Raw genomic sequence first — 13,384 nt, 5'->3', positions numbered from 1 at the left:
ATTTATGCCCTGCTTTTAGCATAGAGGGGGAGGGCAGAATACTTTCACTACTGTTTCTCAATTGCTCCCAGCCCCAAATCTTGATGTCCAAGTGACATCTTTTGGGGTGGCATATTCTTATCCCCTTCAATATAGGCGTGGGTTACTTTTTTTTTTTTTGCAGCTTTTAGTTTATTACTTATTGCAGAAACTCATGTTTCTTTCTCTGCTATTAGGTGATCAGTTCCTTAAGAAAAAGAACTTACCTGCACAACCTCAGGGCAGTGAATGTTAGGGGAACCCCGTTGTACCTCTCTAATCAGCCCATAATTGCTATGAGTGTGCAAATCATATACTCAACTTGCTAGAATCATTTTAGAATCAGAGTAACAAGCTTTATTACTTCCTGTGCATGGTCTTTATGTCAACTATCGTGGTTGTGCCAAGGTCCTCTTTGCTTCCATTCCTATTCTAGGATGCATTCAAGATCAGTCAAGCGGTATTTGCGAAATAGGCTACATTAATTTGAGGGGTGCACCTAATTTTTCTTACTGCGTGGCTTCTTTGCATTTAAAAGTTCAGTAGAATTCTGTTCCAAGGTCAGCCCCCCCAACTAAGTAAATTGCTTTTTCTCCCATTTTACTCGTACCAGTGCTTTAATCTGCAAAATATCAATTAGCTGGTTTCCATTTCTAGGCAGAAAACCATTGTTAAAAATTCGAGGCTTTGCCAAATTTGCCTTTTTTTTAAAAAAAAAGCAAAGTAAATAAGACATTTATACAGAAGGACATGGTCTCATTCTTGTACATCTTGCTCTTTCCAAATATTTTGTAATCAGAACTATTTTGAAAGCTGTTTGCAAAACTAAACACACGGATCCTTAGAAGACCGCCATGGAATGCTTGCAGGCAGGTCCCAATCTTATCCTAATCTCAAAGCGTGGGGCGGGAAAGGCCGCGCCACGGGAAGTGACTGAGGGCTCCCAAAGGCCGCAGGAGGCCTCCCGATCTGGAGCTCAGCTGGGGACCGAGCGCCCCTCGCGGCGACCCCTTCGCTCCCCCCGCGCGGGGCTGGCGTCGGACGCACCAATCCGGGTACCACCGGCGAAGCGGCCGGCCTCTTCCGCCGCTTCCCGGCGTCCGGTCTGGCCATGCAGCTCCCTCGGGCGCTGCGGCTCTGGGGGCTCGGTGCCTCCGCCAGCCCGCTCGCCGCTGCCCGAGCCCCCCACGCCGTCCCCCGCGGCCACCGCCCCCCGCCCCGCCTTCGCGCGCCGCCGGCTCGCCCCGGGCTCCGCCCCGGTCTCCGCCTCCGCCTCGCGCCCGGCTCCCGGCCGCCTCGCTTGGCCGCCGCCGCCGCCCGCCCAGACGCGTTGTCCGCTAGCGTCGCCGCCATGGAGCGCCCCGGAGCCGGTGAGCCCGGGCTGCGGAGCGGGCCGGGTGGGGCGGCCGCAGCCGGGGGCCGTTGGTCCCCGCTCAGCGCTCAGCCTCGGGGAGGGCCGGGCCTCGCCGCCCCGCCGGCGTCCCCAGCGCGGGGAGCGCGACCTCACGCCCGCCGCGCTCGCGTTCTCTTCTCTGTACCGGCGGGACTCCGGGCCGCGCCGAGGAACACCGCGCAACCCGGCGTGCCCCGGACTGCCTGGAACCCCGCGTTCCAGTGCGCGCGCTCTTGGCGTGGCGGGAGGCGAGGGGTGCAAACCTGCCCCAAGTTTCACTTTTGTTTCCCCCTTTCTGATCTTGTGACCTTCAGTTCCAATTTCAAGCCCCCCCACTCATGGTGTTTGTGTGGTCAGTGAACTCAGAAAAGTCTCGGTTTTCGTCGTCTATCCCAGACCTTAAAGATCTGAGCCACCGCGCTGTTTCATTTAGGAGTTTATTCTAGGTGTGGAAATGACCTCTTTTAAACTGGCGCCAAATCTGTAGTAGGGCCCAGAATTCATTTCCAGCTTAGGTCAGCATTATTGTGAACGGAACTTTGTGGGTGGAGCTAGTGAGGGGTTGGACTTGGGGGAAAGAGACCAAAAACCAATTAGAGAAAAGGCTCATCTGCGAGACGCTTTTTGTAGTATAAACGCATACAAAGAGAAAGAGCCTTAAAATGTTAGAATGTGTTACATGATAGCCGGTAACGAATAGAAATAGGTGTACAATCATTATGGGAATGAATGATTAAGACTCGTGGGTGGGTTTGGAGGGCATAGAGAGTGGGTGGGGGATTATCAGGGAGAAAGGAGACCCACACCCTGGCTCTGTGCTTCGTGTGTGGCCTTGAAGTTCAGGATACTGGTAACATTATCTGGGCCTTTTTCCTTACTCATACTTGGTTGGCAAAGCTTAAGATGTTTTTGGAGTTTACTGTGTCCCTATGTTCCTTTTCACCCAGTATTAACATTCTGTCCATTTCTTTCTAGTAGTGGATTGTATTTTTGTTCTCTTTTTATGAAGAGGAAACCAAAGCTGACTTGATTATCACACAGCTCAACACCTATCTAGATGTAAGATGCTGTTATTTTTAGTGGCTAAGCCCTCACTAGCATGGATGGCAGGGACCCTTTCCATTGGTTCTTGGGGAACATACCTCCCAGATATACCTAGTAGAGTGAACAGAAGAGTCTTACTTAATGAAGTCATATTTTATTATCCAAATAGGAAGCTTGCATTTTGTGTGACAGAGGGCAAAACTGTCCTTTTTTCGTCTGTTGGCCTGTCTTTAATATAAAGTCATTTGCTGAAGTGCACATATATTTGAATAGTAGTGTATACTTAATGTACGGTTTTATAATATATTTTAAATGTATGCATTAATCCTTTTTATAAAAGTAATATTCTATTTAAAATATTGGAATAGGGGCACCTGGGTGGCTCAGTCGTTAAGCGTCTGCCTTTGGCTCAGGGCATGATCCCAGGGTCCTTGGATCGAGCCCTGCATCGGGCTCCCTGCTCTGCGGGAAGTCTGCTTCTCCCTCTCCCACTCCCCCTGCTTGTGTTCCCTCTCTCATTATGTCTCTCTGTCAAATAAATAAATAAATAAAATATTGGAATAGCAGAATGAGGAAAAATACAAATATTTTGAGTACAGCTAGGTCAGCATTAGAAATAATTTATATCCTTTAGACTTTGTCTATATAATTGTAATGACAGAAGATATGCAATGTTGTATTTGCTTTTTAAAAAGTCAATATTTGTTAGAAACTTTTTTCGGTTGTCGCAGTCTTTATAGCCATTATTTGTAGTTGTCATTAGAGTGAGTGTGCTTCATTTATTTCTCTGTTATTGGGCATTTAAGTTGTTCCACTTTCCTTTAAACAAAGCTGTGGCGAGTCTAGGTCAGCATATGTGATAGATACAGATATGTTCGTAAGAACATTTTCATAGCTTCAGAGTGTTTTCTGAAAGCATTCCCTCAGTTTACAGCTCCATAAACTACGGATGTTGAGAGGCAGCGGGGTGTGTGGCCAGAAAAAAGTTTTTTCAGTAGAGTGACAGGATTCGAATTCCAGCCCCAAAATTAGCTGTAACCTCGGGCAAGTTACTTAATTGGCTAGTCTGTAAAACCAGTAAGTTAATAGTACCTCCCTGATAGCATATGGTTGTATGGATTAAATGAGTCATTTTCTATACAGTGCTTCCCGCTCTGCCTACTGTTACTACATACTTAAGTGTTAGCTGTCGTGGTATTTGGATTTGTGCAAAAGATAGAATTTTATTTTGACTCTAGTTAGACCACATTTTTAGTACTCCAAATGACCATTTTATGGTTTAAATGCTTTATTTAAGAGTCTGTTATTTTAAGGCAGTTTTTCAAAAGCAACATGCTTCCAGCTTCTGTAGAAAGTGCAGTTACGATGGATGTCTTTCGGTGCCGTCTGTCACCTTTGCCCAAACAGTGGAGCTTAGAGAACTGGAGGAAGGCTTCCAGATTTGAACTCTGTTGAGAAACATTGCGCTAGAGAATGACCAGCAATTTTTGAAGTTATTTGGGAGTGGCATTCTCTTTTTTCTGAGTTAATAATTCATATCTACAAAATTGTTTCTATTATTCTGTAGTTTCATGGAACAAAGTTTGTATTTCAAGTTCTAGGCTGTTGATTTTGACATAACATTGCATTCAAGAGTTTATATATGCTTTATTTGACAAGATGGAGAGTGATATTGAGCAAGTACTAATATCCTTCACCTTTTATTTTTATGTCAAATGGGATAATAGTACCTTTCCTTCATCATCCTGTGAAAATGAGAAACTGATGTGCTGAAGCTGCCATTTAAACACCAGGAATGAGTTTTTCTTGGGCATTGGGACAGCTGTACTGCAGTGTAACTTGAGTGAATGTTAACCACTCTCAAATGTGTGCTTACCTGTATCCAGTCATGCAGTACAAATGTACTGATCACCAGCTGTGAGCTGAACACTGTACTAGGCATTGAGGAATCAAATGAAGATAAGACGCGGCACTTAAGAAACTTAGACTAGGGGGGCCGTACTTATCGATGGGGGTGTAATTATGAAAATGCCCCCTTTCACTTTCACAGGTGTCCCAGTTTGGGTGGTAGACTATGTGATCACTGTAACTTAGTGTCTGATGGAGAAGACTGACAAATGGATGCCTACATGTGTTTGTCCTGTGACTGGAGGAAGCACTAGGTCCTGGGAAGGAGATGGGATTGCCTGCCTCAGCCCTGAGCTGGGGATCAGGAAAGTTTTCCCTAGCAGGAAACGGCAGATCTGAGTTTTTACTTTTAAGTTGATTATTCTCAACTGTTAACATAATCTCTTGGTCTGGTGAAGATTGAAGTTTGGAAGAAATGAAAGGGGATCTTTGGGAGCAATGATTTTCCGACTTCCGTTGGACATTAGAATCACTCTGTGAGGCTTCAAGAAAATACCCACAGCTACTCTGTGATGTCCAGAGATTCCAGTTTGATAGGTCTGGAGTGGGACCCAGACACTGGTAATTTTAAAAAGCTCAGGTCATTCTATTTTTTTTTTTTTTTAAGATTTTATTTATTTATTTGAGAGGGAGAGAATGAGAGATAGAGAGCATGAGAGGGAAGAGGGTCAGAGGGAGAAGCAGACTCCCTGCTGAGCAGAGAGCCCGATGCGGGACTCGATCCTGGGACTCCAGGATCATGACCTGAGCCGAAGGCAGTCGCTTAACCAACTGAGCCACCCAGGCGCCCAGCTCAGGTCATTCTAAAGTGCAGCCAGGATTTAGAATTTTTCAACCAGGACAACGATGTCATCTAGAAGAGGAGATACGTAGTGGGGCCTGGAGAGTTCCTATGAATTGCCTGGGATCACACAGTTAGTGAGGCGACAGCACACAACACTAGAATATCTGCCTCCTAATTTCTGGCACCAAACCCTTTCTGTTATAGCAGCCAGCTTGCCTTGTATCATTATCCAAATGCCACTGTTGTTACCAGTGACCATTGTTCCTTCCTGATTCTGCTTTTGGTATAGCCAGAGTGATCCACAGAGCACTTGTTCTCTAACTATTGGTTAATGGAGCTCAAGATAAACTAAAAGTATTTCAATAACTTTTTTCATTTAAAAAATGACAAGAGTTAATTCATCATGCCATTCAAGTCTTCCTTTTGCCTTCACAGTATGTGGTTAGAGCACAGAAGTCAGCCTCTTAGGCCGTTCTGCGTATTGCCAGGAATCCAGTATGTTTCCGAGGGGCACAGGGACTTGAGAGCTACAATTGAAATGCCAGTGTTAATGGGCCAATTTCATATCACTGAGTTCTTTTCTTCCTCCCAGCTTTATTGAGATGTAATTGACAAATAAAACTGTATATACGTAAAGTGTACAGTGTGATGATTTTTTATAAATATATATTACGAGATGATTGCTACAGTCAAGTTAATTAACATCCATCACCTCACATAGTTCCTTTTTTTTTTGGTGAGAATGCTGAAGGTCTACTTTCTCAGCACATTTCAGGTATATAGTACAGTATTAATTACAGTAACCATGCTGTACATTCGATCTTCAGAACTTAGTAATAAGTTTTTAGATTAAGAATACAATAGAGAAAAACAAAAGTTGGGATTATTTCATTTTGTTCTGATTTTCATTCGGCTTTGTGCATATTTAACTGCCCAAATACTCTTTGTTGCTACCTTTTCAAGTGTAAGCTTCGTGGTCAGTGATGATTCTTTATGAGTAGCTGCATGTGCCCAAAGGTACAGGATATGTATTGATCTATTAAAATTTTTGTTTAGGTATAAACTGCATTTATATTTTTCAGTGCAAACATAAAAATAGAGAGGAAACATTTACTTGTTTTCACATATTTCAAATAGTTGTAAGTCTGTGATTAGGCTCATAGTAAACTAATATTTGTTGAACACTGTTTGCCAGGCACTCATACTTGATAAATAAATAGTATCATTATTAAGAATGTACTATCACTTTTTTTGTTTTGGTATCGAACATGACTAATTTATATATAATTCTTTTTGTTGTATTTTTTTTGCTTTTATCTAGAAAATGTGCGTGTGTATGCGTGTGTGTGGTGTGCGTGAGAATAGAGGTCACTCAAATTGCAATAAAAATTTAGATTTTTTTGGTATACATGTTTACTGTTACTTTTCATGATAGTTATTATGTTGTATGTTGTAAGCCATATTCTTAATGGAATGTGGTTTAGGTATTATATTTGAAAATAGAGGGTTACAACAACAGAAAGAATTAAATGACTTCATTAATACCTTTAATGGTAAATTAGTCTTCAGGAAATACATAGGGTAAAAATTATACAATTATCCCAAGATTTTGTTCAGTCCTAGTTCGGACGACATTTGTGTTCTGTCAGTAAAAGCATGGAAAATAATGGTAGTGGGATGACCACCTACTGATACATTTAGCAATTTTATCAGTTTAAACAGACACCCTCTTTCCCTTAACCTCCACCCGAGGTATATGATTGTTCCCCCCCGTAACTAGAAAACAGACCAAATGTGAAATGTGGCTTTAATATTAACAAGTGTCTTTAATATTAGCAAATAGTTCAGGGCTGTCAGGGGAAGTATAAAATCTTTTGTTTTTTAATCATTGAATTTCTAGGAAAGCATATTTAGAACCATGCATATTTAGAGCCATGAATTTCCAATGTTATAGAATAATGGAGAGAAAAAATTTAAAAGTCTTTATTGAAAAAAATAAAGGTCAGAACTTGTACAAATGAAAACATACATGATATTGTTAAAAATGTGAGGGAGACTGACAAAACTTTGTTGATTTGTTTTCAAAAGTATGTGGAAAAAATGTAGTGTTAGAGTTAAGAAAATATAGCTATAAAAGATCTTAGGGATTGTTGATTAACTCAGTGTTCATCTAACCCCAAGTTGAATACTGTACTTCAGAAAATTATTAAAACTGTTTAACATAGAAGTGCATTTATAGAAATGTAGAATATGGTATAAATAATGTTTATATAGCTTTACAATATATTTGAATACAAGTATCATTTCTCAACAGATGTTAATTTATATTGAATTCAGTTGACTTGTTTTAGTTTAGGATATAATTTTAAAAAAATAAGTTAAATAATACATTTTTCTTTTTGATAAAGGAGGAATAAATTCCAGTGAGTGTGAAAATGTATCAAGAGAAGAAGAAACGTCAGAAGAATTTGAAGCTAATGCTATGGATTCTCTGATAGACATGCCATTTGCCACTATAGATATTAAAGATGATTGTGGAAGTAAGTACTGAAAATGAGACAGATTTGCCTATTATCCGGGTTACTTGTGAATAGAAAACAGGCAAAACCACCAATGTATTCTACAAATGTTTATTGATTATATACTCTGTGCCACTTGCTTTGCAGTCTTATGAAGAACCTTGCTATGATTTGATACAGTTTTATCTTGGCTGGGGTTCTGTAACTGGGGGATCCATAAGAAAATGGTTTGGTCTCCCCCAGTGTGGAGTGCTGCCTTGCAAGGAACATCCCACCAGTCCCACTCCTGCCTCCGTGGATCTGAACTCTGTCTTTTTGGGGTCCTCATTTACTCTCTGTGTTTAGCTTGCATTTTGAGCAATAAAGCCTGGCGGTAGTTTGAAAAAAAAAAATAGTTCCATCTCTTCATCTAAGAAAAAGATGAGACTTAGAGAAGTTAATTAGCTAAATTCACATAATTGAAAAGACTATTTAGGGGCACCTGGGTGGCTCGGTTGAGTGTCAGACTCTTGGTTTTGGCTCAGGTCATGATCCCATAGTTGTGGGATCAAGCCTCCCTTTGGGCTCTGCTCTCAGGGTGGAATCTGCCTGAGATTCTGTCTCTCCCTCTCCATTTGCCCCTCCCCCCTTTTTTGTGCGTGTGCTCTCTCTCTCTCAAATAAATAAATCCTTTTTTTTTTTTAAGAAAAGAATTACCTACAGAATCTGTGATTTCTGATTCTTTCGACCTTTCTCTGAACAGCTATAATCTCATGAAACGAAGGCTGTACATGATGCTGTGGGCTTACATGGGGCAAGGCTGTATCAGAGAGGCGTCTGGCCTGGATGTGGTGGTAGTGGGTATCCTGGAAGGCCTTCCTGGGGGTTTGATAAGAGTGAATGCCTGGGGGCGCCTGAGTGGCTCAGTTGGTTAAGCGACTGCCTTCGGCTCAGGTCATGATCCTGGAGTCCCGGGATCGAGTCCCGCCTCTGGCTCCCTGCTCAGCGGGGAGTCTGCTTCTCCCTCTGACCCTCCCTCCTCTCATGCTCTCTCTCTCTCTCTCATTCTTTCTCTCAAATAAATAAATAAATCTTAAAAAAAAAAAAGGTGAATGCCTGGGGATGCCTGGGGGCACCTGGGTGGCTCAGTTGGTTGGGCAACTGCCTTGGGCTCAGGTCATGATCCTGGAGCCCCGGGATCGAGTCCCACATTGGGCTCTCTGCTCAGCAGGGAGTCTGCTTCTCCCTTTGACCCTCTTCCCTCTTGTGCTCTCTATCTCTCATTCTCTCTCTCTCAAATAAATAAAATCTTAAAATAAAAGCATTTCATTTAAATACATTATTTAAAAAAAAAAGAAAAGAGTGAATGCCTGGTGGATAAGTATGAACTCTCCAAGGTTCTTTCCTCTATACTAACTGTCCTTGTACTTAACTGATCCTCTGGATTTTCTTTCTTTCTTTTTAAAGATTTTATTTATTTATTTGAGAGAGAGAATGAGAGAGAGAGAGAGAGCATGAGAGGAGGGAGGGTCAGAGGGAGAAGCAGACTCCCTGCTGAGCAGGGAGCCCGATGTGGGACTCGATCCCGGGACTCGAGGATCATGACCTGAGCCGAAGGCAGTCGCTTAACCAACTGAGCCACCCAGGCACCCGATCCTCTGGATTTTCTATGGAGTGATGGACAAGTACAGATTCCTCTTTTATTTTGAGCAAATAAAATGAATATATCTAAAAAAATGCAGTCACTTCTTTCTGATTTCATCACTTTCTCTAATTTGGGTATAAAATAACGAAGAATTTTCCTGAATAATCATGCCTACATGCCTGTGATGGGCATCTCCCATCCAGCCTTCCTGTCCCTGAGCCTCATTCTAATCTGAATCATTCCCATTGGAGTGCTCTAAAACTTGTTCACCATGCCAGCTCTAGGTGCTTGGGACTTAACCACCTGACACAGAGCTTGTCTGTTTGAACAAACAGCTTCTACTTGGGACTGACGGTGAACTGCAAGAATCCCAGAGAGCAAATACTATTTCTGAAGCTGCTGTATTTTATCTCCACTGGTGGGGAGAAACAATGGCCACTGGGACCAGAAAGAAGGAAGGGGATGTGTTTGTGGCTCTGCACTCCTTTCTTGCTCTGAGTGGTCGAGCTCCTTCTTTAGAGGATGGGCATTGGGAAGATTGGCCAATTGTTTATACAAGAAGATCTTTTCTCTGTGGTATAGGTTATATTTATTACTGAAGAGGTGTTGTCTGTGTAAGTTAGGAGCTCAGGTCAGTCCATGCAAATCCATTTTTAGCTGTATAGCATTGTACTACTTTTTAATAGTTCAGTCTTTGTGAATAAGAGGTCTTTGTGGATTAGTTTAGACTCCAAACCACCATGTACCGTATTATTTTTGTGGCAAGATAGATTTCAAATTCCAAGCTCCACTTTACACACAGTCAGTGTGGTATGAGAAAAACAGAAAACTTGTGTTTTGAGTTTTGGTTATTTCATTTTCTACTCATGTAACCTTGGACACTTAAACTGTATGAGCTGGGCTTTTCAACTGTGGACTGTGGGTAAGTTCCTCTTGTTTACCTCACAGTGTTGCTGTACAGATCAGAGTAGATAATGTGTGTAAGAGGGCAATTAAAATGTAAAACAATGCACAAATGCTATTTACAAAAGCTTTGAAACATATCCCTCAGTTATTTGGGGACAACTCGTTCTCACTCCTTTTTACAATAGCATTTACTAAGACACTAGAAACAAATACTAAAATTCTTTGCAACTTGAAATTACTAGTTTTTGTGAAATGAGATTTTTTATAGAAATGCACAGAAACTGGGAGTTTTGTTGTCAACTCTTAAACTTAAGATAGACGGAGTAATAGTGTTTGTATCCAAAACACAGGAAAACTGGTTTGTGGCTTGAATGGACTTAATGTGGCTTTCTCTTACATTTAGTAACATGGAAATTTAATCAATTTACTGGACTGTGGTAGACAACAACCTTAAAATTCTCAAGTTGCTGGTTGTTGCCTTTGGTTCTTTCAGTTTCCTTTGGTGGGTGAAAATTGTGAGTTAACTGCCAAGAAATTCTTGCTGATAGAAACCCTGGCAGAGCAATGAGGAAAGTACTGCTAACAAGAACATCGTGGGAAGGAGAATCCTTGCCAGTAAGAAAATTCCTCCCCAAATGCTTGGTTCAGAGTGTCTTCGTTGCCAACTGTGTTACCTTTAGTGTGGGTGCTATCATGAGTAGGTGTCTTGTGGTTTGGTTGGCTGAAATGGGTCTTTACATTTTTTGTTAGTTTTGTTTTTGAGAAGAGACTATTTTACTAGAATTATATGGTAGAATATAAAATGTATTTGGGGTGCCTGGCTGGCTTAGTTGGTTAAGCATCTGACTGACTCCTAATCTCAGCTCACGTCTTGATCTCAGAGTCACGAGTTCAAGCCCCATATTGGGCTCCATGCCCAGTGTGGAGCCTACTTAAAACGAAGAATATAAAATGTATTAGAATATTATGTTGAATTAAATATAAGTTGTATTAGAATTATATATACTAGAATATAAATATACACATTGGAAATAAAATATCCAAATTTATGTGCAAAAGAAAATCTTTTAGAAACGTTGAAGAAGCAGTACAACCTGAGCAACATGTTCTGGGAGAAAATATAACATTAATGAGTTGTTGACCTGGGCCTGGATGGGTCTGTTCTTTTTACAAGGTGGAAGTGTCATATATAGAAACCCAGCAAATCATCCAGAGAATGCTTAGAGTTGCTGTTAGTCTTGCCTCTGAAAGTTGAACAAGAGTTTACAATGAAGAGTCATTCTGCTGGTAGGAATAGCTTACTGTACTTCCCATGGAGTATAAATCTGTGGAGAGCTTTAGTTTAATTGACTCAGTTCTCTCGAGAGAATCATAGTCTGTAACTATCAAGCTACATTTAAATCAAGATTGAAAATAAAATATTTGAGTGATTTTTTTTTTTTTTTTAGTCCTATGTCTTTTATAAGTGTGGAATTCAGGTCTTATATCAAAGTTATAATTCTTATTTTACCTCATACAGAATTCTAACCTTGTTATTATTAGAGATTTTAAAGATATGGGAGATTATTATTTTGTTACTTATTTATTAACTAATACCATTAAGTTGTATTTTTTAAAAAAGTACTTTAACTCTTTTTTTTTTTTTTAAGATTTTATTTATTTATTTGAGAAAGAGAGAATGAGAGACAGAGAGCACGAGAGGGAAGAGGGTCAGTGGGAGAAGCAGACTCCCTCCCGAGCAGGGAGCCCGATGTGGGACTCGATCCCGGGACTCCAGGATCATGACCTGAGCCGAAGGCAGTCGCTTAACCAACTGAGCCACCCAGGCGCCCAAAAGTACTTTAACTCTTAAGTATTTTAAAATATCAAATGAAACCTACCTTTCCCTAAAAGATTTTTTTTTTTAATAGAAAAATGTATCAAATAAAGATTGAATGTCAATATCTGGTACAGTAAGTGATTATCTTGAGTGAATTTTAACTTCTTATTTTTTTTTAAAGATTTATTTATTTGAGAGAGACAGTGCACATGTAAGAATGGGGGAAGGGCAGAGGGAGTGGGAAAGAGAGAATCCCAAGCACACTCCCTACTGAGTGTGATGCCTGATGTGGGGCTTGATCTCACAACCTTGAGATTGTAACTTGAGTCTTGAAATCCAAGAGTTGAATGCCTAACCGACTGTGCCACCCAGGTGCCCCTGCTTTTTAATTTTTTTAATTTTTTTTTTAAGTAATCTCTCACCCAACATGGGGCTCGAACCCACGACTCCTGAGATCGAGAGTTGCATGCTCTACTGACTGAGCCAGCCAGGCACCCCTCCTGAATCAATTTTTAGAAAGGATGAAGTAGGGGCTCCCGGCTGGCTCAGTCAGAAGAGCATATGACTCTTGATCTCAGGGTCATGGGTTTGAGCCCTGTGTTGGGTGTACAGATTACTAAAAAAATAAACTTAGAAAAAAAGGTAAATTATGTTCTGTGTCATCTCTGGGGAAGCATGGAGTACATATTCCAGATTTTTATGAAGGGGCTTAAGGCAAATATTTGTCTCAATATTTAAAGGAAAAAGATGTAAAATCTTTGTATTGTATTTGTAAGGTTTTACATCTTTTTCCTTTAAAGACATGTACACAAACACACACAAGAAAACAAATAAATTGGAAAAGCCCAGTGAATATATTAATTCATTCAACACACATTTATTAAATGCCTGCTGTGTAGCAGGTACTATTGGTGCTGGGTAAAGGATGTAGAAGATAAAATTCATTTAGTACATAAATGTATGGAGAGTTATCCAACCTCAGAAGTATAAAGGATGCATGTTAAAATACGATTGTAACTTACCAGATTGGCAATACCTTTTCAAAATAATACTCAGTGATTTTAATGTCATGTCTACATTGCTTGTGACAGTGTACTTTATAAGTCCTTTTAGAATGTAGTTTGTTGGGGTCTCAAGCAATGTTCAGACTCAGGGATTCCCAATGTAAGGACATAGTCTTACTTGCAGAAAAAAAAATTATTCATCAATATATGTGTCACAACATCTTTTATTTTTTTATTTTTTATTTTTTATTTCTTTTAAAGATCTTATTTATTTATTTGACAGAGAGAGAGAGAGAGAGAGATCACAAGTAGGCAGAGCGGCAGGCAGAGGGAGAGGGAGAAGCAGGCTCCCCGCCGAGCAGGGA

The 13,384-nt window shown here is 40.7% G+C and overlaps 1 protein-coding gene across 3 annotated transcripts in view; it reads left to right on the top strand.

Moving 5' to 3' along the window:
* Positions 1-1,129: 1,129 nt before the first annotated feature.
* The window catches only part of AKAP7 (A-kinase anchoring protein 7), a 144,259-nt gene continuing 132,004 nt past the window's right edge, over positions 1,130-13,384 (top strand). For all 3 annotated transcript variants that reach the window (XM_028125341.2, XM_088024249.1, XM_028125342.2), the window contains exons 1-2: positions 1,130-1,388; positions 7,556-7,687. In XM_028125341.2, coding sequence (XP_027981142.2) covers positions 1,130-1,388; positions 7,556-7,687 — 391 coding nt within the window. The remainder of the gene's footprint in view (positions 1,389-7,555; positions 7,688-13,384) is intronic.

The sequence above is a fragment of the Eumetopias jubatus genome, unplaced genomic scaffold (genome assembly GCF_037043125.1).
Source record: "Eumetopias jubatus isolate StellerSeaLion01/CBP00866 unplaced genomic scaffold, mEumJub1_p1.0 scaffold_6, whole genome shotgun sequence".
Classification (NCBI taxonomy): domain Eukaryota; kingdom Metazoa; phylum Chordata; class Mammalia; order Carnivora; family Otariidae; genus Eumetopias; species Eumetopias jubatus.
Note: the sequence above shows the minus strand (reverse complement) of the source record. Positions and strands in the feature narration are given on the sequence as shown.